The sequence below is a fragment of the Leptodactylus fuscus genome, chromosome 4 (genome assembly GCF_031893055.1).
Source record: "Leptodactylus fuscus isolate aLepFus1 chromosome 4, aLepFus1.hap2, whole genome shotgun sequence".
In the NCBI taxonomy this organism is placed as follows: domain Eukaryota; kingdom Metazoa; phylum Chordata; class Amphibia; order Anura; family Leptodactylidae; genus Leptodactylus; species Leptodactylus fuscus.
In genome coordinates this window covers 205,583,973-205,608,972 of record NC_134268.1, presented here as the reverse complement: position 1 = coordinate 205,608,972, position 25,000 = coordinate 205,583,973, and the positions used below count along the sequence as shown (strand labels likewise).

At 42.0% G+C, this 25,000-nt stretch overlaps 1 protein-coding gene across 5 annotated transcripts in view; it reads left to right on the top strand.

The window, feature by feature from the left end:
• MLLT10 (MLLT10 histone lysine methyltransferase DOT1L cofactor) overlaps positions 1–25,000 on the top strand; it is a 220,057-nt gene that overhangs the window by 160,787 nt on the left and 34,270 nt on the right. For all 5 annotated transcript variants that reach the window (XM_075271697.1, XM_075271694.1, XM_075271693.1 and 2 more), the window contains 3 exons: positions 3,471–3,738; positions 7,831–8,403; positions 17,874–18,049. In XM_075271697.1, the coding sequence (XP_075127798.1) occupies positions 3,471–3,738; positions 7,831–8,403; positions 17,874–18,049 (1,017 nt within the window). The remainder of the gene's footprint in view (positions 1–3,470; positions 3,739–7,830; positions 8,404–17,873; positions 18,050–25,000) is intronic.

The following is a 25,000-nucleotide window of genomic DNA, read 5'->3' as shown; positions in this document are numbered from 1 at the left end:
AGCAGGGGACAGATTTACTATACATTATATCAGAAACCTGCTTCAGTTATTGAGCAACATCTACATCAGCTCCTCACCTGCATGGATTTACTAAACTGGCACACAGGTGGCCAAAAATGCCCCAAATTTTGTTTGAGCTTTGTGCTTCTTAAAGGGTTGTCAAGGACCTGAAGGTACTTGGTACTGATCCATAGTATAGGTCATCACTATCACATCTGTCTGGGTCTGACACCCGGACCCCGGCCTCATCAGGTATCGGCCACAAGTGAGTGGAAATGGGGGCACAGTTCCAGGAGCCACTGTTACACTGTATGGATTGGACGCTATATACAGTGTACAGAGCTCCATACACCGTTGTGGTGGTGCCTGAAGCCACAGTTGCCACTCACTTGAATAGGAGGTTTCTATAGTATATGGTTTCCAATGCTCTGGACACAAACCCCCATCCCAACACCTACTTGGAATGGGGTCTTGTGATTGAACCGGGCCAAGGTGATACTGCTGACCTACGCTGTTGTTAGGTTAATCGTTTCAATTACCTTCAGGTCGTGGACCATCCCTTTAATACATTTGGTGCATTTTCTTCCAATGCACTTCATATTAAGATTGGCATAGGAACCTCCGATTGTATGAAGTCTCCTGATCACGAAATAGTGTCTAGTATAACACGGTGTACACTGTAAGGTGCTATGGCTATAGCCCTGGATATGTATAGTGGGCCTAGCATATATATAAGGTTAAGGGGATATTGTCACTCCTTGGGGAGAGACCACCATATAGGTGTGAGGAGACTTATTAAGCCTTTAGCACTCCACTTCGCAAAGGACCATGGGAAGAATATGCAAATCTGTCTTCCATGATGTAATTAGGAAGTCAGGTGCCTCAGTGTTGCAAACCCAATAGAGGGCGCTCACTGGAATGTGCAAGCCTGTCTTCCCTGATGTAATGAGGAAGACAGAATTCTTCCTCTACTGCCACCTGTATTAGCGGCGTCCTTGCGAGATTTCCTTTGGGAGGCTTTTCCTATGGAAAACTTGAATATTTATGTTTATCAGATGGCAATGAATGCCTTCTGCCACCTATAGATGCCAATGCTTTAAATGAAAAAAACAAACTACATTGTGGTATATTTTTTATTTTGTTCGTACTGAACTCTTCTGTTTAGAATAGCACCGTTTACTATACAGTAATAGTAATATTATATGGGGAAAAAAGTACCGCCAAATGTACACCAAAACTTATACATTGGTACAGTGGGCAGGGTGCTATGGGTCCATGTATCGTAACCTCCTTGTCTATACGGTTAAATGTAGACGGCGCAGAAATGCCCTGGAATATTTGTCGTCAAAAACACACACAGAAATGGCGGTACGGGTTCTCACTATCGTAGCGTTTACCGTCTATTATATGTACGGTATATAAAACCATCGTTTGGAGCCGTCGCTCATTAACGCCATTGTAAGTTAGTAAACAATTAAGAAGATCCGGCGATCACTTCCCATTTAATGTTTCCGTTGGCAGAGCTGGCGGCCGGCCTCGTCGTTCCGATCACCCCGGTGTAATTAGGAAGACTCGTAGAATGGTTTTATTGATTCGGGCTTTTATAACGTAATGACTGTAATTGATCGGAACAGATCAGGACGAATTACCGTCACCGTGATGTTTACTAGAACCGAATCTGTAACCTTGCTCTGTGCCGTTTACTTGTCTATCGATTGCTTAGAATTGATGATATTGACGGCTTTAGCGCTTTTGTTTTTCTTCTCTGCTTGTAACAATTTTATTTACGTGATAGTTGGAATAATCCGAGATTTAATTACATTGACCTATCGACGGCCGAGGTTTATTAGCTCTATGACGATGGCGAAACGCAAACGTTTTTTCTTTAAGATGATTCGGAACTTTATTTATCAAATTTTTTATTCTATTTTGTATGTTATAATGTATGTGTATAGTTTTTGTTTCTTAATGCAGAATTGGTAACTTTTTCTTTTTGATTGATTTTTATACAGTTTTTATGCGCTTACTATATTATTAGTCCGACCACTGGCATCTGCACCGATCCTGAGAATGAAGGGGCCGCATTCAGCAAAGAGGTTTTAACCTCAAGAATTCTCATGTTATTACCCCCTCAGACTTGTGCACTTTATGTATTTACTGTTTTATACCTGCACAGCGACGACCCAGCCATCTGGCCATGCAGCGAACTGCAGCCGACACCTATGCATATTGTGTGTCTGGGCGCCATATTGTAAGGAAGAAGGAAGGTCTGGGAAGGGGACCCAATCCTATGGCCACCTTCCTTCTCAGGATCAGTCCTAGCAATATGGAATTACTTTATAAGATAATTCGCCTTTAAAGGGAAGACGTTTATTTTTATGGTGCAAGATGTGTAAAAGGAAATGTTGAAATATTACATAAAACTATGTTAAATAAATTATACCATAATACAGCCCCATATAGCCTAAAGGAAATACTTCCTTAATACAGTGCCATATCTCCTGAAAGTACCTCCATAATACAGCGCCATATCCCCTGAATTACCTCCTTAATAAGCGCCATTTCCCCTGAAAGTACCTCCATAATACAGCCCATATCCCCTGAAAGTACCTCCATAATACAGCACCATATCCCCTGAAAGTACCTCCATAATACAGCACCATATCCCCTGAAAGTACCTCCATAATACAGCACCATATCCCCTGAATTACCTCCATAATATAGCGCCATATCCCCTGAATTACCTCCATAATACAGCGCCATATCCCCTGAATTACCTCCATAATACAGCACCATATCCCCTGAATTACCTCCATAATACAGCCCGTATCCCCTAAATTACCTCCATAATACAGCACCATATCCCCTAAATTACCTCCATAATACAGCTCATATCCCCTGAATTACCTCCTTAATACAGCACTATATCCCAAGAGAGTACCTCCATAATACAGCACCATATCCCCTGAAAGTACCTCCATAAGGGACCATTCTCGTGAAGTTTTTTTGGCGCTGATTTTGATGCTGAATCCGCGTCAGAATCCAAGTGGAAAAAAAAATGCCTCCCATTGACTTCAATGAGTTCCTTTTTCCCCTACCCGAAAAAGGAACCCATTAAAGTCAATGGGAGGCTTTTTTTCCACGTGGATTCTGACGCGGATTCAGCATCAAAATCAGTGCCAAAAAACTCTGTGTGAATGGACCCTAATACAGCCCATATTGCGTAAAATTACCTCCGTAATACAACATATGATAGAAAATGCCACGATTATTTTGTTTTTTCATGAATGTGGGTTCTGGACTCTTTCTATGTATATACACTGTAGTAATATGGCCGCAGTCTTCCACCAGAGTCCTTTTGGGCAAGTATCACTTTGTAGTTCTGTCATTTTGGGTCCAGTTTGTCCTCTTGTGTAGCACGTCCTGTTGATATGAACGTCCATATTCACTCTCTTGTGTGTAACTTTCAGTCATACACCTGCAGCACCAACAATAACAACACCTCGGTCACGAGCTCAGTAAAGCGTTTGGAGGAAACTGCAGCGCGGTTCACAAATGCAAATTTCCAGGAGGTTTCTGCACATCCATCAATTGTGAAAGAAGCTCTGGAAACACGAATGCCAGAGAGCAAAGCCAAGAAGACGGCGGCGCACAACTCTGTTCAGCGTGGCCGCAAGTCCAGCAGCGGGAGGAACGCTACCAGTACGGCCGCCGCCGCCACCAGTCCCTTCCAGCAAGGTAATGAAGTGTGTCCATTAGCTCTATGTATGTAGGTCACGACGACTCTCCATGCTAGACCCAGATGGAGCAGAGCTAAGTTTGTGATGTAGTCAGAACATCCTAGTATTCCTATGGGTTGGGTGTCATCCACTGTCACGTACACATTCTGTATCTGTTTTAGATATTTTTTATATTTTGCATTTGAGCTATAAGTTATGCTAGTTTATGACGTAAATTATGGTAAACCTGCTGAGTCACAGGAGACCCCTCAAGTTAAGCACTGCACCTAGTTTTTGGACAAAGAAGTAAAAGCAGCCTTGCACCAAAAATTGTGACTTTTTTTTTTTTTAATGCAAAATCTTTAATAAATTTTTTTTTGCTAGTCTGTTGGGAATCCGTGAGGAAATATGGCAACCATTCCAATTCCCTGCAGTGCCTCCGCAGGAGAGATGAAGTATTACAGCTTTCCCAATTAATACATATAATGTAATTTTTTTTTTTGAGTCATCCATGGTGAGATGACTCTGCGTAGCCGCTCGCCACACTGGCTAATAGGTGAATGGCTGTAATAGAGGTAAAACCTCTATATTATCTCAGTTACTAATAGGGTATGTGTAGGGTTGAACCGATCTTGAAATTTCAGGATCGTTTTTGAAATCTGAATTCTCGATCATTCTCCAGCTGATCCTGATTGTGAAATTTGCTCGATCACTGATCTTACCTGATCCCGATCGCTCAACCCTATTAATAATTGATATATACATGAATAGGGCTGAGCCAATCTTGAGATAACCTCCAACCTCGATCCTGATGGGAAATATCGGGATCGGAATTCTGATCGCAATCAAAGCAATACTCACCTCGCTGATATTCGCCTATCCTATTCTGTCAGGGTACCTGTTGGTCTCTACTTCCTTGCCCCATCTTAACACATAGGTTAACATGGGGCAAGGAGCTCAGCTACTCTATCACAGAACCGTATCACTGGATCGAGGTCGGAGGTTATCTCAAGATTGGCTCAGCCCTATTCATGTATATATCAATTATTAATAGGGTTGAGCGATCGGGATTGGGAAAGATCGGATCCCAATCGGCGATCGAGCAAATTTCACAAGACTGACGGAGCGGTCACTTCCTGTGTGTTGAGAGGGTCTAACACCTGCAGAGCATAGGAACCAGAGGGGCTGGGAGTGGGCGAGGCGAGTCCTGCTTTTCACAAACGTTCATTTCATTCCACCGCAGCCAGTCATTGACCCTCGCGGTCTAGTTCGGTCCATGTGAGCTTCATCGCTGACACCCGTGATTGGATGTGTGGATATAGGTGATGTCATCAGTGCAGTAAAGACTGGCGGGGACCACCGGAGTGGCGGGGGGATTTAACAGATGATTATTGGTGACTTCTTTTCCACATTTCCAAGTGTTATAATCATTTTTATTAAATTCCTAAAAAATGTCTCTTACCTATATGAAATCTGGAGTAATCGGGGAAGCTTCGCAATGCCAAAATTTCCATCATCTGGCTTCTGGATAGTAGGAAGATCCTAATATTCTGCCTAGAATATCCAAAAATACTTTAACAATTTTTGTGAATTTTTTTCTTTCTTCTCCCTTCCAAAAACATGACCGAATCATCTGGCACGGGATTTTTGGCGCCGGCTCCGATTCTTCCATTCTGCAATGCCTCGTCTTACCGTAGCGCTTTTCAGATGTTGTCATATCCAACATAATTCAGTCGGCTGTTTAAGGAAGGGGAAAAAAAATAGTTTGGCGAAATCCTTTCCATTGCTATATAGGATTAGAAGAAGTTATAGAATCCTAATGAGCTCTTACCAGCAGCTGTAATAACAAAAGGCTAAAAGAAAGACAGATGTGACAGTCGGATCGGCTAATGGAAACCCATTTTACATAGCTGCTAATTAAGTGACAAAATAGCGCCTGTCTTAAAGCTTCTCCCGTACCCAGCCGGGTAAGCGCTCTAATATTTACTACCCATTTGTCAACTTTTTGAAGGAAACCGAAGATCAGAGAAGGTCGGGGAAGGACATGCCAACTTTTTTTTTATTTTTTTTATTTTCAAGCTCTGTTCTTACTTAGGTCGATTATACGTCTCAGCTGCGCTTGGTTTGTATTGGTCTGAAATCTAATAAAATATTTTATTGGATTATAGCTGAAATATTTATTCCTGATGAGCTAATGCCTGGTTGGGTTTTTTTTTTCCACTACCTCTCCAATTTTGGTGGGTTTTTCGCTGTGAATAATTTTCAATTCAGTGAATTATTTTACCGTATATACTCGAGTATAAGCCGAATTTTTCAGCAGTTTTTTTTTTTTTGCTGAAAAAGCCCCCCCCTCGGCTTATACTCGAGTCAGGAAAATAAATAAATATATATATATATATATATATATATATATATATATATATATATATATATATATATATATTTATATTTTTTTTAGGAGGGTGTGGGGTCTATGACCAGCCGCAATATCAATATATAGAATCTCCCATAAAATAGTGGGGGAAAAAAAGAAGCTTTAAATTTTTTTTTTTTAAAAAAGTTGTAAATCACTCCTTTCCCTAGAATACATGCTCGAGTATAAGCCGAGTTTTTCAGCACAGTTTTTCGGCTTATACTCGAGTCTCCCATAAAATAGTCGAAAAAAAAAAGCTTTAAAAAATTATAATTTTAAAATAAAAGTTGTAAATCCCTCCTTTCCCTAGAATACATATAAAAGTAGAAAATGACTGTGACACACAAACACATTAGGTGTCTCTGTGTCTGACAGTGCCCGGTCTACTGAATATAGGGGATCTGCAGTGCTCCTGTTCCGTCAGGAAGGGGTTAATAGGAGCACTGCAGATCCCCTATAGTCAGCCAGGTTGAATTCCGAGTGGGGGGAGGGGGGGGGGGAACTCAGTCCTCAAGCTCAGGGAAGGGGCAGACAGACAACCAAAACACCCCCTCCCCTCCCCCAGCATCTACTGCACCCAAAAACTCCGGCCATTTTAATTTTTGAATTTTTCCAGTAGCTGCTGCATTTCCCCCCCTCGGCTTATACTCGAGTCAATAAGTTTTCCCAGTTTTTTGTGGTAAAATTAGGGGTCTCGGCTTATATTCGGGTCGACTTATACTCGAGAATATTAGGTACTTTTTTTTATAAATTTTAAAGGAAAAAAACAAAACCCCAAATAAATTTCTCGACAATCTTCTGCCGCAGTTATTCTAACATTACTCCCGCTTGTCCAGTCTTGACATTTTCTACGTGAAGAGGACCAGTGTGAACCCAGTGAGTGTCGAAAAAAGGGAATGGCAGGAATCAAGGAGTTGAAGAAGGGGCTAGTTCACACATGAATAAGGGGGGGGCGGAATTTGGTCCAGGGGAAAAAAAAAAAAACGCTTCAGGAATTAGGAAGCGGTTTTTGACATTGGGGCGGTTTTTGGACTGGTAAAAACCACCAGGCGGTTTTCCCCTCCAGCACAGCGAATGGACCTTTAAAAACTGCATCACGTTTTTTGCCAAAAACCGCAATGCAGTTTTCCGCCTCCCATTCACTTGTATTAATTTCACGAGGCGGAATCTGTCTCAAGAAAGGGCAGCTCGCTTCTTTTTTTCCGCTAGCAGGAACAAACCGCTAGCGAAAAAAAGACCACTAGCGGTCTCCATAGACCTGTTGCCCTGCAGCACAGGATCCAGGGCTTGACCCGAAAATGGGCAACATCTGCATGACGGGTTTGCATGAGTTTGGTGCTAAACAGTCCTATATTGCTATCCCGTCCTACAACCGCATAGGAGTGGTTCAGGAGAGATTTTGGTGGTAGTGGATTCGCTTAAAGGCATGAGGTGACACAAGGATCTTGTACTACAAAACCACTGTCCTATAGAGGCCTTCCTACTGTGACTTACTTAGATACAACATGGCAGCACAAGGAGTTATGTCCGTCTCTATGTATCGTCTATGCATTGTTCAGTGTGCACAGAATTCTTGTTTGCATGAAAACTTGACAGATTTGTTCCAGACCAGATAAACCTTCTGTCTCTTAACCCTATATCTACCTGCAGGCATTGCAAATATCTTATACCTTTTTTTTTTTCGGTTTTGTCTCTTAGGTAGTTTTTCAGGGACCCCGAGCAGTGTTAAGTCCTCTTCAGGGAGCTCGGTGCAGTCACCCCAGGATTTTCTGAGTTTCACAGACTCCGAAGTGCGGACTGATGGCTATCACCACCCTCAGCAGCTCCCCTCAACCAAAGACATGTCCAAAGGGGAGATCGGACTGCAGGAAGGAGGGACGGTTAGCGGATTTAACTCCCTCATGAGCCTTCCATCCAATCCAGTTATGTCCTTCCAAACCAAAAACTTTGATAGTGTTCCCGGAGATTATGTTAACTCAAGCCTTACTGTATCGGGATACAAGCGGGTACAATCCTCCATGGTGGAAGAAGAGGCCGTGAAAGAGAAAAAGAGGAAAGGAAGTAAACAAAGTAGACATGGGCCTGGCCGGCCGAAAGGGAGCAAGAATCAAGACAGTGTGTCCAACTTGTCTGTTTCCTCGGCTTCACCAACATCCTCGGTGGCCTCTGCGGCAGGCAGTATAGCCAGCTCTGGCCTCCAGAGGTCCCCTACGTTGCTCAGGAATGGCAGCCTCCAGAGCTTAAGTGTTGGCTCTTCTCCTGTTGGATCAGGTGGGTGACGTGAACAACTTGTCTTTTTTGCATGTGCACAACCCTGTCACCTTCCCCAGGAACGCTCCTCTTGTATAGTGACTTTTGTATAGCTTTTATGTATGCAATTTAACCATTCAGACCCTAGAATATGGTAATGGTAATGAATTTGAGACTTGGATCAGGAGTATTCCCCAAACATCAGCCACTGACCACAATGTAAAGAAAAAAATGTAAAAAAAAATTACCATGCATGATGCCTGACTGCAAAAATATGTCCTGGAGGACCCAAAACAGACTTACTATGAATGGTTAGTGCATTGGTGTCATTGGGACTGGATAATTCCTCTATCCCCCTGTAGAGGCGCTGTAGGTTTTTTGCTTTTGGAAGATCTCCGTTGAAATTTCCTTTTTTTTCTAGGGTGCAGCATTTTACTCCATGGGTGAAAAAAAATGTCTTAAGGCTGTGTGCACTTTGAGTCAGGGTCTTAAGTTTAGTATATAGATCAGTAAGAATGTGTAGATCATATATATGTATATATATATATATATATATATATATATATATATATATATATATATATATATATATATATATATATATATATAGTCACTGGAAGGCTCAGACAAAGAGCGTGGGATACCTGGTGGCCATATTCTTGTTTGGCCAGGTTATAATCTGGCGCCACCACACATATGGTCTACTTGGCCAAGTGTGTATAGATTTTGAGGAGATATAAGGTAAAGACCACTTCCAGACACCTCGTGCCAAGAAAACCATAATCTGGTGTGTTGAAATACAACCCCCCAATGCCTCAATCCCCAGATATCTGCCTCTGGGACACCCCTTATAAAATAGATGGTCCCACCAGAAATGGGTGTGTTTGATGGACATTCATTTAAAGGGATTGTCCAAGGGCTTGCCTTGCTGTATCCACTGGATTCTTTTTCATTGACTTGAGAGTTCCAACCTGTCCCCTGGGTCAAATAATCGGAACCTTCCCGGGCCCTGGGTCGTTCTGCCCCTGCCCCCTTCTATGTATTTAATCTATATGACCCTTGGTCTCAGTACAGTTAAAGTGTACCTCTTAATGAATAGTACAGGTGAATATCAGAAACTATATCATATAATTTATTAAAGAAATCTATTTACTTCTCCATTTTCCAAGTTGTCTTACTTTTTACATAGAAGTCTATGGAGTAGACCACTGGAAAAGAACCACTTTTCTACACCGATAAGACTCAAGCTAAGACTTAAGGCAGTAACTCAATTATCTAGTCCTCTTCTCTCTCCCCTCTCCATAGACTTCTGTGTTTGATACAGATAAATAGTCTGATAAGTGGAGAAGGAGACAGATTTCTCTAATAAGATATATTACAGAGTTTCTTATCTTGACCTGGACTTTTCATGTATGGGAAGTAGTTTTATAATTTGGGGTACACTGTAAAGGGTTAACAAGTGGGACACATGTGGCAGCATTACATCCAGGATTTACCTCTCTTATAAGGCTTCCTTTACCCTCTTTTGTACTTGTGTTGGCATCTGTAGTGAATGAAAGTCACAGTTTGGCGGAGGTGGAGAATAAATTGACATAAGTGCACTTTACTTACCGCTCCCGACGCTGTATCGATGGGATGTTATATCCGCGCCTCCTTTTTCTATATAGTGTAACTGCATTCATTCAATGGCTAGGTAGGAGGTCTGGACATCTAAAGACTACTTTCTCCCTTGAACCTTGCAGAACCCACAAGTCTACATGTAAATGGGCTTTTAAGCCGCGCTCCGGTTTATTGAACGACTTTTTATTCTTCCGCGTGTCTGCATGGGAACGGCTCCCTTTCAAGGAGAAAGATGAAGGGTGCCATCTTTCAGAGCCGAGTCTGCAGATTAAAACACGGTTACACTTTCAGATTCTGGAAATGGGGGGGCCTTGTTCTGCCACACAATAGCCCACGACACAAATAATAACTTAATAGCAAGTGCATGGTCTATGGAGCAGCCAAAGCTTTTAGGCCGTGTGCGCAAGATAAGGTCGCCCAGGCAAGGTCAACGAAACAAGTCCTCAGTGAGAAGAGAGGTGATGGAAACACAGGAGGGCGCCCATGGTGTTACCATTCATATCATTATTAATGTTAGTCAGTCTCCTCTATGTGCGTGTATATGGAAGCATTGTTTAGTACAGCTGACACACATACCAATGTATTAAGCTATGGAGAAGTCTTATAGAAAATCTGTATGTCTTGCACCCAATTTTTGTTGCAGGCATAATTCTTATGAGAATACAGAATTGAGCATGTTGAAATCCAGCATGCCTGATCCTTGTTAACACTGACATCAGGGAAAGGCAGGAGACCCCAATATACATTAGGACAGTGATGGCGAACCTTTTAGAGACTGAGTGCCCAAACTGTAACCCAAAAGACCATTTTTGTCTCAACTGGGGAGTAAAAAGCTGGTAAATCTGCCCCCATGGGAGCTGAACTGCAGTACCATCATCTGGCCACTATATAGCGCACAGACCTAACTGCTTCCAGCTCCGTGCACTGTATATTTTCGGCCTGCATAGCCGACCCCCTGCAGCCGCTCCCCACTGATCAAATATTTATGGCCTATTCTACGCATAGCCCATAAATAAAAGCAATCCTGGATAACCCCTTTAAGTGAAGTCTGAGTGGTCACCAGATCTGGGATAACGTATCCACCAGGTGTCTGTGACATAGGGGAGTTGGCCGGACATATGGAAGGGTTAACGTGTCAAGGAAGGGCTCCGCGCCCACGCCGCCCGGTTAAGTGGTTTGCATTTTTTTGGCAATAGATTCTAAAAGCTGATTTTGTTTAACAAGATTATAGAAATCTAATTTTGACTGATATAAGGGGAAGCCGTGGTGACACTATGCAAATGGCACTAGCCATGGTAAATTGGATGGCGTCAATTTTAATTACCTTTCTGTCTGTTATGCAAAGCAGAGCAAACATAGCAGGGAAATGAGTGTAAATGGGAGGATTTCCAGCAAAGTGCGGCTGATGCATATTTATCAGAGCAAATTGCCTCTCTCTCCTTCTTTAGGATCTTTGGGGTTAGTGCTAGGACTGGGCTATTGTATTATTCTACAATATGACGGATCGCTAATGTGTCATTTTTGTTGATGATCCAGATGATGAAGACTTCATATGAATTCAGTAGCCAGAACAGTACACGTAGATGCATAGGAATATCCATGAAAAGCAATGGGTTCAACCTTAAAGGGAATGCGTTACCAAAAATGGCCAATTTTTGATGGTTTTATTTTTAAATCTCTATTTGTGTCGTTTTAACTCTGGCCACCAAGCCTAATAATAAATGTTAATGCCAATTCTGTAGATAATAGAAGATAATCCGTCTATAGATAACACCGCTGGCCCATCATTGCATCCACTACTGACAATAGATGATGTCAGTTCATTCTTAAAGGGATACTATCATTGGATACCCTTTTTTCTAACACGTAGGAATAGCCTTAAAGGGATCCTATCATTAAAACTCATTTTTTTCTGCCTACCACATAGGAATAGCCTTAAGAAAGGCTATTCTTCTCCTACCTTTAGATGTCTTCTCCGCGCCGCCTTTCGGTAGAAACGCCGGTTTTCTTCGGTATGCAAATGAGTTCTCTCGCAGCACTGGGGGTGGTCCTTAGCGCTCAAACAGCACTGTGGGCGTCACCAATGCTATGAGAGAACTCTCCAGCGCCGCTTCCATTTTCTTCAGGAACGGCCTCTCTACGCGTCTTCTTCCGTCCTGGGTTTCAATCTTCTAGGCCACGGGCAGAGCCGACATGCGCATGCCCGGGCCACAAGAAAATGGCCGCTTATACAGGGCCAAACCTCCTACTCCTCTACATTTCCACAGCCCGACTCTGACTCCTTTATAAATGGTGGACAGCCATAGTCATACAGAGTGATTCCTATTAATGTAAATATGTAACAATCTATGCATATAATTAATTCCACAATATTAATAATTCTATAACATTTTATTTTCAAGCCGGACTCGCTCCCTTTTTTTTTTCTGAATTCCCCCCCCCCCCCCCCCCCCTATTCCCTGTGGATAGAAATGCCCAAAATAGGACAAAAAGATAATTCAAATGTAGGAAATAATAATAATATAATAATAATAAAAAAAAATCCTCAAACTAAGAGGCAAGGTAGTTGGATGGAGACGCGACCAGGAATAGGGAAGGAGTCGCAATAAGAAGACGCGCCCAATCCATGCTTTCGTGTTCTTCTTTTTTCACCTATAGAACCCATACGGTCATGACGATGTTCTGCGTAGCGGCAGGAGGCGCTCTTTAGAATTTACGCCATTTGGTCGCCTGTAAAAAAAAAAAAACTCAATAAAAAAAGTTTGTGGTTTTTTTTTCTTAAAAAAATAATAATAATTTGAAACCATTTGGATCTCCAGCAGTTTCTTCCATTTTTTTGAATGACATTTACCAGTGTAATTTCCGCGTGCTTCGCTCCTTCAGGGTCGGCGGCGGTGTACGTCCATGTTTACCAGGTTATTTCTGTATAAATTATAACCCCGGGTAGGAGATGCTGAGTGCTTAAGTGCACTAATAGTAAAAGAATGACTGTAAGAATCTCGCCGAGACCCCCGCTCTCATCCCAGGGTCGACTGTCGAGGATTAACAGGTCACTTTATCTCCTTCTGTCCCAGATGCCCAAATTAGATTGTCTGGTAAATAGGGCCAGGAAATTGTGCTCCATGAAGCCGGCGTACACTACCGTCTAATTAAAACAAGGCAAGGATTCCTTGTTCCCCTTAATTTGATCACTGGGGCACCGTGTCTTTGAAGTAGCAGGGCAAGACTCCCATTTCCCATTGCCAAGGAAACAGCATGACTTATCCCATTTATAGATATGTAGATATGCCCGAGATCTCACCCATAAATATTGTGTAGGGAGGGGCGGCTTTAATTGTCATTACTGTATCTTTCACCATTAACATAATTTAACCTATGTCAGCCCGCTTGTTAGAGCCGCGACGTGATCTGGAGTCAGGCTGGTTTCCTGCTCGCTGACCACACTTTTATTATTTTAGATCCTGGCGTCCAATGATCGTGAAAATCGTCTGGCTCCAAGATATGTCGCTGTTATTGGGAGGCAACATAATGTTGTAATGTGCAAGAGAGAGAGAATTAGATTGTTAATAGCTATGAAATAGTACTGACATACATATATGTATAACATATATACACTCACCGGCCACTTTATTAGGTACACCATGCTAGTAACGGGTTGGACCCCCTTTTGCCTTCAGAACTGCCTCAATTCTTCGTGGCATAGATACAACAAGGTGCTGGAAGCATTCCTCAGAGATTTTGGTCCATATTGACATGATGGCATCACACAGTTGCCGCAGATTTGTCGGCTGCACATCCATGATGCGAATCTCCCGTTCCACCACATCCCAAAGATGCTCTATTGGATTGAGATCTGGTGACTGTGGAGGCCATTGGAGTACAGTGAACTCATTGTCATGTTCAAGAAACCAGTCTGAGATGATTCCAGCTTTATGACATGGCATTGCATTATCCTGCTGAAAGTAGCCATCAGATGTTGGGTACATTGTGGTCATAAAGGGATGGACATGGTCAGCAACAATACTCAGGTAGGCTTTGGCGTTGCAACGATGCTCAATTGGTACCAAGGGGCCCAAAGAGTGCCAAGAAAATATTCCCCACACCATGACACCACCACCACCAGCCTGAACCGTTGATACAAGGCAGGATGGATCCATGCTTTCATGTTGTTGACGCCAAATTCTGACCCTACCATCCGAATGTCGCAGCAGAAATCGAGACTCATCAGACCAGGCAACGTTTTTCCAATCTTCAATTGTCCAATTTCGATGATCTTGTGCAAATTGTAGCCTCAGTTTCCTGTTCTTAGCTGAAAGGAGTGGCACCCGGTGTGGTCTTCTTCTGCTGTAGCCCATCTGCCTCAAAGTTCGACATACTGTGCGTTCAGAGATGCTCTTCTGGCTACCTTGGTTGTAACGGGTGGCTATTTGAGTCACTGTTGCCTTTCTATCAGCTCGAACCAGTCTGGCCATTCTCCTCTGACCTCTGGCATCAACAACGCATTTCCGCCCACAGAACTGCCGCTCACTGGATGTTTTTTCTTTTTCGGACCATTCTCTGTAAACCCTAGAGATGGTTGCGTGAAAATCCCAGTAGATCAGCAGTTTCTGAAATACTCAGACCAGCCCTTCTGGCACCAACAACCATGCCACGTTCAAAGGCACTCAAATCACCTTTCTTCCCCATACTGATGCTTGGTTTGAACTGCAGGAGATTGTCTTGACCATGTCTACATGCCTAAATGCACTGAGTTGCCGCCATGTGATTGGCTGATTAGAAATTAAGTGTTAACGAGCAGTTGGACAGGTGTACCTAATAAAGTGGCCGGTGACTGTATATATACACTAGCATCTGCCCTACTTCGTCTGCGGGTTGGTGTTGGCACTGAGCCGCTTATATTTAGCCAATTGCTGTTGTGGATGATCTTTCTGCTCCAGCGTCTCGGCTCTGCTACATCGCAGAATATGTGCAGTATACTCAGTTGTTTGTACATCTCTGCATATGGAGAGCGTACTCAGCTGTGCTACAGCGCTGCCTAAGCTCTGCTACATCTGTCTATATGGATTAGAGGGGTGTTCTTAAGTCAGTTTCTGAGCAGCTTCTGTGTTGGAAACGGCTGAATTGATGTTGCAGAAATTTGCCAAAATTCGATCAGTCTGCTCCCGCGCCTCGGCTCTGCTACATCGCTGCATATGCGTAGGATACCCAGCTGTATGTACATGTTTGCATATGCAGAGCCTATAGAGGTGTGCTACAGCACTGTCTAAACTCTGTTACATCAGGCAGGCAATTGTGATTACAGAGGTCTGGTTATGTTACTGTCTGAGCAGCTTCTGTGTTACAAAGGGCTGAACGGATGTTGCTGAAATGTGCCAAAGTTCTCCCCCATCAGAGTCAAAACAACACATTCCCTGTAGTACTCACTGAAACTCTAGACCCGATATAGTCCTCTTGCCTACACACAGCCTGCATGTTCTGTAATCTCCTGATCTTCTATGAGACTCCATTTTCATCAGCTTTCACACCGTCCAGCTTCATCCTATATAGCTCTGCCCACAAAATAGTGTGTAGCTCCGCCCACTGCCTAGCATGATCCTATCTGAGAATGACTCAAGGACCTGTGATGACATCATCACTGGTCCTTTAGTGCTGTGTGAACCTGAATTCCTTTACTGCAGTCGTGTAGTGACGTAATTTATTGGGATAAAAAGTAGCCTATGTTTTAATCGGGGTTCCTATCTATGTATGTGGCAAATTTCATGCAAATCCGTTCAGCCATTTTTGCGTGATTGAGGAACAAACATAATATAATATATAATATAATAATAATAATATATATAATAATATTATAATATTTTATATTATATAATATATTATATTATATATTCTATTAGTAGGATAGGATACATATATATATTACACAAGTCACCAGCTACTCTTAGACACTATACACACTAGACGTCTTTTCAGCAGTTACTTGCTGAGAACAATAGACATTATTTACTAGGTTTCTATACCTTTTCCATTCTATGTCTATACATTGAATAGATACCAAGTTGCAAGGAAAAATAAAATAGTGACTCTACCTTCAGGAGGCCGATCCCTCAGTGTCTTGGTCGCGGTGGGCGCTCCGAGAGGGCTTTGACCTGTTGTTCACCCTCTTGGTGCAGTAGGTGTCAGAGGAGAAAGGCAGCGCACATTCGACCTCTCCATCTTCCATCATACTCGGCTTTGTGTTCCTACGGGAAGACGGATGGGTGCCAACCTGAAAAGGCTCCTACCTTTCTCCAAATGTTGTGATTGATCTGTTTTGTGCATCCCAACAGGGTTTATTCAAGTGCTGCAAACCCCGCGGCCGTCACTCCTCTGGCCCTGGAGTGATCTACCTCTTTAGATGTGTCCTAATCCAGCACACGGCGGATAAATCAGGGGACCTTATGGATTTCACAGATGGCATCAGTCCAGGGCCAGATGAAGATAAATAAGACACGTTCTCCTCCTTCTTCAGCTACTTCTTCTTATGTTTTGTTGTGGGTTTTTTTTCTTTTCTTTTTTGGCTGGTGATTTATTGGTCGTTCCCGAAAACAAAAACAATGTTTTGCTATTTTGTTTTGGTTTCTTTTTCTTCTACAAAAACTTTTTAGCCTCTTAGATGGCGGTATTATATAGCCAACTTTTTGCATTAACCCTTTAATACCGTACCATTCTTTTTGGCAAGGATTTTGCTTTAGGTCGGACGACTTTGGCCAAGACTTGTCTAGCCTGACCAAAGATCACTGTCGCCTCGCCGCTTCTGCCCTAATAGAAATGAATGGAGTTGCATTATATTATTATTCAGTTTTTGCGTCCCAAAATTTTTGAGAAGTATTTTATTTTATTTTTTTCTTTTATTTTTTTTGCAACTTTCCGTCGCAGCAGACTCCAATCACTTATATTAGTGAAGGAACTTATTGACACAGACCTCTTTGTTGCCAGCACCAGATAATTTTTACAACAATGATTGTGGATCTTGGATTTTGTTGTTATTGTGCATTGGCCGATGTAAAAATAACCTGCCAGGTCTCCGGATATCTCTGTTAGGAGGTATATTGGTAACCTCTTATCATATATATCTGCATGGTGCCGCTTCTCTGTTATCCTGCCTACAAATTCGGGATTAGATGAAAAAACTGAATGCTACCTCTTCCTTGTCAAAGGGGTGTGGACTGATAGTGTCAGACGTTGTAGGGACACGCCTCTTTGACAAGGGGAATGGTAACACCCAGTTCATACATTTCCAGGTTTAGTTACAGAAGAACCGCCCAAGCTGGAAAAAGTTACTGAAGAATTGTTATACTATGGGGAATACATATCGGGCGGGGGGGGGGGGGCTGGAAGGGGAAGAAACGGTGGACATGTTGGATTTTTACATCCCTGATCTTTTTTTTTTTTTTTTTTTTTGGTATGCAGTGGAGTCCGTCATTTTTTATGAGTTTTTTTTTTTTTTTTTGTAATGTAGATTGTGAGCCCTGCAAATGCAGGGAGAACATACAAACTCCTTACAGATGTTGTTCCTGGCAGGATTCGAACCCAGGACTCCAGCGCTGCAAGGCTGCCGTGCTAACCACTGAGGCACCGTGTTGCCCCATATCCCTGATCCTTTGTTCCTACAGTAGAGGAGTCTGTCTGCACCTTATTATTACGTGATATCCTTTATATTTGGCTCGATCCTTTCCTATAGATAGAAACATCATACAAGCCTATATACATGGGGAACATAAACAATCCATGAAGTGGTTGCCTCTGGTTAGATCTGCTCCTCGGACCCCATCCCCTATTGTATCTTGCAGTCTTACTTGTCTTTAATCCGTTTATGCCTTTTTCTATTCCAGGCATATTCGGCAGCAATGATGTAGCAGTCTCCTTCCCCAGTGCTTTGTCCGGCTCCAGTACCCCAGTCTCCAGTTCTCATATACCACAATGCACTGCTGCCCATCTTCAGCCTGGAGGGTCCTCGTCCCCCTTGTCCTCCTGTACTACTGCCCCCATCAGCACGACTACAACTCAGGTAAGATGGTTCCTGGGCATTGTGTCACTGACTAGTCCGTATATTGGCGTAGACTTGCCTTCCTTCATGGTGATCCGTGTGTTGTACTTATTATGTGTAGACGTTGGGAAGCTTTTGGTATATTATGTGGAGACCCCACCGATTTTACGTCTTCTGTTGGGATGGGATTGCTGTGTATTTACTTATATATTAATGGTAATGCAAGTTCATTGTCCTGGGAGATCTGTAGCCATGTACACGGATCAGCCAATTGTTTTGAAAATGTAAGGGTCTGAGAATGCATGTGTTTGTTGAGATGGAGGGAATAGCTGTCGACTGCATTGGCATCCAGTCGCGGCTAGCCGATAACTGGACCGGATTCTGAGGCGGCCTCCAGTCCAAAAAACCCCGTGTGAACATACCCTTCAAGTCATTTGGTAGGTTAGCAGGATATTTGGGACAGATTTGTATGGATTACATGAACATATATATATATATATATATATATATATATATATATATATATATATATATTTGTCTTTTCGGATATATTGAAACCATATATTGGCATGATGGTCCTCACCTCTAAGCTTACACACTTGTCCTATATAGATGATATAGAATACTTTGTGGTTGTGTTTCCAGATTAGATTTGATTTAATTTAGAAATGGGAAAGGCTTTTATAAGGAATAGTGATGATACAATAAAACTTGCCAAACACATTAGATTAATTTCTGCTGAACCCGACAGCCAGACTGGCCAACCATTAGGCGTCCATTTTTATTTATTTATTTTACCCTGCGCCTGGTCAACCATCTAATATTTTTAGGGTCTCCTGATTCTCCTTTGATGGCTGATGCCAGCGAGGAAAGGATTTGGAAAGTTTTTTTTCTTAGGGTTGATAGGTAGAAATGTCCTTCTTTGCTCTCCCTATTCCTGGTCAGCCGAGTGTGCATGTGGCGTTGGGAGGAGTCGTCTTGGCCGACAGTCTTTTGAAGTGTATGGCCAGCTTAGCTTGAGGAGACATTGGCTGAAGAGTATGTCCGAAATACAGATCAACCCACTACAGCTGGTAAAGGGCTTGTGCACACGCGTGTCTACTACATGTCTGTTCGGTATTACATCTATATCAGAGGCTAAGAAGAGAGTACTGTAAGGTATATTGAGGGGTTGTATTTTGGGCCCTATCAAATCTCCAGTAACCCAGTTGTCTTAAAGGCGTTTTCTAGTTTGCAGGGTGGCTCAAATGAAAATAAAAAAAATAAGCACCACTCACCCACCCTTGGTCCTCTCTTCTGGCGATGGGTCCTTTGTTCCAGTCTGTGCCTGAAGCGAAGCAGCTCAGGGGCCATTTCGTCCAATCACTGGCCTCAGTAGTCACATGTTTGGTACAGTGACGTGTTAGTAGTCACTGCACCATTGCACAACATGTGACTACGGAGGCCAGTGATTGGACACAACGGCCCCTGAGCTGCTTCACTTCAGGCCCAGCTACTCTGGTACATAATGGGGCAGTGGGCCCGAAGCCAGAACAGAGGATCGCGGGAGTTTTCCTTTTGTCATTTTAGCCCCTTTCGGCCTTTCCCCTCTCTATTTGAGGATGGCTGGAAAATCCCCAAAATTATTTCAGAACGATGCCAAGTCCAATGGGACTTTACCCTCCAGCCAAAGTATATGGGAGTGCTTCAATATCGACATACCGAGTTATACAATTTATCACTCAACAGGACCCGCAAATGCGACATCCAATGCCATTTGACAAGTCCTCGTGCCGTGATGCAAAGTATCCTCGCAGGAATGGGGAGTCAATTTACACTAATGAGAAATAAACACCTTGTAAGCAAATCGACAACCCGGCCTGCAGGACTGATGCAATGCTCACCTGTGGGGGTTGCATCATTTGTGGCTCTTACCTTCTGCGTTCAGCAGGGATTCATCCCGTTTTACTCCCAATCTGTTTGCGGCGCGCGCTATAACTAGGCTGTGAATAATGTCCTTCTCCGCTGGAGCTGAGGAAGCTGGATACAGCACTTACATCAGTCAGCGGCTGCCAAGTCTGGAGAAATAAGTCGTATTGCACCCCAGGGATCGGCCACATACTGTAGGCTGCAGGAGATAACTCGACCAGCTCTGGAGACAATAAAAGAGAAATAAAAATTTCATAGACAATGGGAGAAGTCAATCTAAAAAGTTGGGTGTAACAGCAGATGCCTAGGTGACGGCTGGGCTCCAGCCTAGGTCATGGTCATGGTGGAAAACGTTGCGTGACAAATGCACGACTTTTGGTGCATTTGGAATTTTAATGGTTATTGCATTAAAGTATTAGGAGGTCCCATGTGGTAGAATGGATGTCAGGAGCCGATGTACATTTCTGATACGTGGCCTAAGTCTTGATCCCCGTCCCACAAAAGTGGTGTGGGATTTTGAGAATTGATAAAATAGGTTCTTGTTTTAATACAGTTGCACTTAGTGCTCACTTACTTTCCATAGAGGCAAACCCTCTCGCCCCATATGACATTAGGGATGAAGTGACACCACTGCACGCTGAGGCCTACTGTTCTAGGAGCAACCATACAAGACCCATCAGCCGTGCACAATCCTCGCTGGGCGCCCTACAGCCCGACTACCTAAGCACTCTGTTGCGTCTCCCTTACACTTTGTCATATTAAACAGGAGGGTTTCCTTCGAGGAACTATGTAAGGGTAACTTTTAGATTATCTTTTACCTGAATGGAAAATTCATGCAGTTGTCCATAACAAGTTGCAAAATGAGAGTTGAAATCTCCTGGATTGGCAACGTCTTGAGTTTTCCTTTACCCCGGCAGGTGGCCTCATTGATTTTCACAGCTCCCCTACTAGTGAATGGGGAGACCTGATCCTGCACGGCCGAATCTTTCTGCACTGCATCCATCAGATGGGGGTCAGGAGACCCCTGTTCATATGATAGATGCGGAGCCCAGATTTTTAGGGCCTTTATCCTGTGCATAAGTCAGGTGGGAACACCCCTTTAAGGGTTAATCTGTTTCATACTAGCAGTAAGACATGAATAGCACTTGGAAAGACGTCTCCTAAGTAAGAAACAATTTGCCTGGCACTGTAATTTGCCGCCTAGATTACACGGAGCCATCTTTGCAGCGGTCGTCTTGTCTTCGGCTCTGGTTCTCTTCTTGTTCTCTGCTCTGTCTATATAAACTAATTACACCGCAATCATTTGTCAAACAAAACATGGAGCTGTTTACACACCGCGCTATCACCGGAAAGGGGCGGACGGGGAGAACGCCAGCGAGGACGTGATAACACATCCCTTGTCATGCGGATGGTAAAATGTCAATTTTTATTAAAGATTATTGGTATGCAGACATGTTTTGTTTTTGTTTGTTTTTTTATTAAAAAAAAATAAAGAAAGAAATAAAAATCTACTTTCTGCAAGACACTTGCCAAGGGGGCAGTATGCCTTCAGTTCAGGTCAGTGGACAGTTGTTTCTCCGGGTCCCGCTTGCACACTCGGCTCCACTGAGCATGCATGTGTTCTCATTGGGGCGAGAGCCACTGCCACACCCTTGGTATTGGGCGATATATAGCTTCCTTTGTTAGGTAAGGATCTCCGGCAGTCCTGTAATGATGAATACAGTGTAATGGACGCTGAATCTGTCATCCAGAGAGACACAGGACAGGGCGTAATGTCTTTAGTCGGAAGACCCCTTTAAGGTATTGCTAAGGACCATGAAAGCAGATGCACCCTGTATATCTCCCTGCATGGAGATACCTTAGTATATACCTTGGATAATGACCACCTAGACTCTCCATCCATAGGGCTTCAGTGTCCGAATACTGATAAAGATTAATAAGACAGAGCCACAGAATGCATGTGAAATAAATAGCCTTGGCCTGGCTAGGCACCAGCAAGAATGGATGTCTTTTTGGCCACTAGGGGCAGAACAAAAATTTACAATTTACATACCCCTGCTACAGTCATGTATATGTATATTATCTATAAGTATGAATGACAATGGGTGGAGCCAAATCAGGCCCCGCCCCCAATGCACTTGCAGTCTGATTTGCATATCCATAAAAAAGATGATTTTTGCATTACTTCATTAGTTTCTGCGCTTATGAAAGCTATGCATGCCAATGTTTTTGATTTGGGAGGCATTTTGGATGTGTTTAACTCCCTTTAAGGTGAGGTCCCATAGGTTTCCATGTAACATCTCTACTTGTATGGATCCCTTTAAGTTGAGGTCCCATAGGTTTCCATGTAACACCTCTACTTGTATGGATCCCTTTAAGATGAGCTCCCATAGGTTTCCATGTAATATCTCTACCTGTATGGTTCCCTTTAAGATGAGCTCCCATAGGTTTCCATGTAACACCTCTACTTGTATGGTTTCCTTTAAAGCGCTGACAATATGTTCCATTTTTTTCTGTATCTTTTAGCCCAATACAGCCCCCTAGTGGCCACTTTTTCAGGCAAAACGGTTACTAATCTTCACTATGTGAAATCCTTGAGCCGAAACTGTATACACAGTATATAATAAAGTATACAGATAGCTGTATACATAAATGATCGTCACACACTATACGCAACAGATTTCCATTACTACAACACATCTCTAGTGCCCCCATCTGGTGTAAAATATTATTAATATCTGACAGTACTCCGTATTAACCTAAATAGCCATCCCCCCCCCCCCCTCCCGACGATAGATTGATTGATCGCCTTTCCATTGAGCCGAGCACATGAGATTGTGGACATGCTGAGCTTTTTGGATTTAAAGGGAAGACTCCTTTTTCTACGCAGGGTTTTAAGTAGGAAGAGGTCAGAGGGTGGGGGTAAGAGGAATTTACAGCTAGGGGGGAAATTCTTAGGTAACATGTGACCCAACAAGAAGAACAAAGGAGTCCCAGTACTGGAGTAATCCTGTATTCGCTCTAATTAAAATCCTTCCAATCTTATTTTAGCCCTTGTCCCGGCGAGATTGGCTTCACATTGAAATGATCATTGAGCAGAGGCGAGCGCAGGCTGCTGCGGCCCGGTCTGTACAGTGCGGCCTGCTGAGACAGCGGCATCTTACATTCTGCTCCGAGCTGAAGCTTATTTAGTCTGGCTTATCTGGTGCTCCTGTAGCAGCCATCAGTCTCCAAGCAACCCCGCCACCGCATTGACCTCTTCATTCAACTGAGTGTAGCAGGACCTTCATTTAGCTGCCTAAAACAATAGTGATGGAGGCCGATGGGAAGACCATGTTGTCGCTCCCGTCCTTTCTGCATTTTTTTTTTTTTCGCTTCCTCTTCGGTTTTCCTTGTTCTTTACCCTTAAGGATTTTTCTAAATTTAATACATTAAATATCTTCAAAGTTTGCATGAGATTTTTTTTTCCTAATTTAATTTAATTTAATAATTTTTTTATGCTTTAATTTCCTTTTTTTTAAAAAAAAAAAAAAAAAAATTTGGATTAAATTTTTTTTTTTTTTTTACAAAAATCAATGCGGTTATATTCATTTGGGTGTTGTTACTTGTAATAATACATTTTAAAAAAATTAATATATTTTTTTACTAGAATAAAAAATACAAAAATTAAAAAAAAAAAAAAAAAAGATAAAATAAAGAGTATAAAAGAAAGTTCAAAGAAATGTAAAGGGGAAAAAAAATAGTATTTTGGGGGTTTTGTGTAATGCTACAGGCATTTCTGTTGGAGATTGCAAGTTAGTGTTTGGTAATGGTCAAAATAGATATGGTGAAATGGTTAAGAAGTAAGTGATTATATTAATAGATAGAAAAAAAAAAGTCTATTATTTAGAAAAAAAAAATTAATTTTATTTGCCCCCTCTGGTGTAATCAGTTAGAGGAGATATAGCTTTATATTTATATATATATATATAAAACTTATGTGCGTGTTTATATATGTATGTTTTTGTATATGTGTTTATATGTTTTGCGAGATATATATATATATATATATATATATATATATATATATATATATATAATTAGCCAGTTATATAGAAAAATTTAATACATTTGTTGGGTAGGGAAAGAAATGAAAGAAAAATTAATGAATCTATCTATAGTGCATATATATTATCTATCTATGATCTATGATGAGTCTTCAGTAACTGATACCTTTTTTAATGGCTAACTAAAATGACGACCGATTACAAGCTTTCGGGACTACTTAGGTCCCTTCGTCAGGCATAGTTGTCATATCCACTGGCTAACACGGTACAAAGATATTTTCCTATCTATGTTGTACATATAAAGTTACTAACCAGTATCATTTTATGCACCCCCCCATCCCCCCCCCCATCCCAAAGCAATCGACTAAAAAACAGACAAGACATTGTAAATTGTGACCACTGTCCCGTACTGGTCTATATTTTGATCAGGGAAAGAACTGAAAAAATTTACAAACAAAATATCTATCCAAATAGCTAATAAAGAATAAAACTTGCAGCTCTCCAAAAAATTATGGAAAAATGTGATTCTTCTTTATTGGCTCATCTGATACAACGATTCAGTCCCCTCTATGGAATTTACTCTAATCTGGAAAAAAAAATTCACCTTTTTTTGCATTTTTATTGGTGTGCAGCCCATTTTTTTGGTTTGTGACCCAATATAATTTTTCTCCTCCCTTAAAAGTAGTGACTGTTGTAAAACAGATGACGTATACGTCATAAGGGCCGACAACTGTTCTATACGGGACTGTACTTTTAATATCTATTATATTTATTATTCCTTGATTAAAAAGTAACCAAATTCCAATAGTAAAGTAAACTGATAGGGTAATAACTGTTGTAAAACAGGTGAGGTATACATTATAAAAGCTGACAGCTGTTTCGTATGGGTCTGTATTTTTTTGGACTATTTGATCATAAGGGCCGACAACGGTTCTTTACAGGACTGTATTTTTAATATCTATCTATTATTCCTTGAATAAAAAGTAACCAAATTCCAATAGTAAACTAAACTGATATG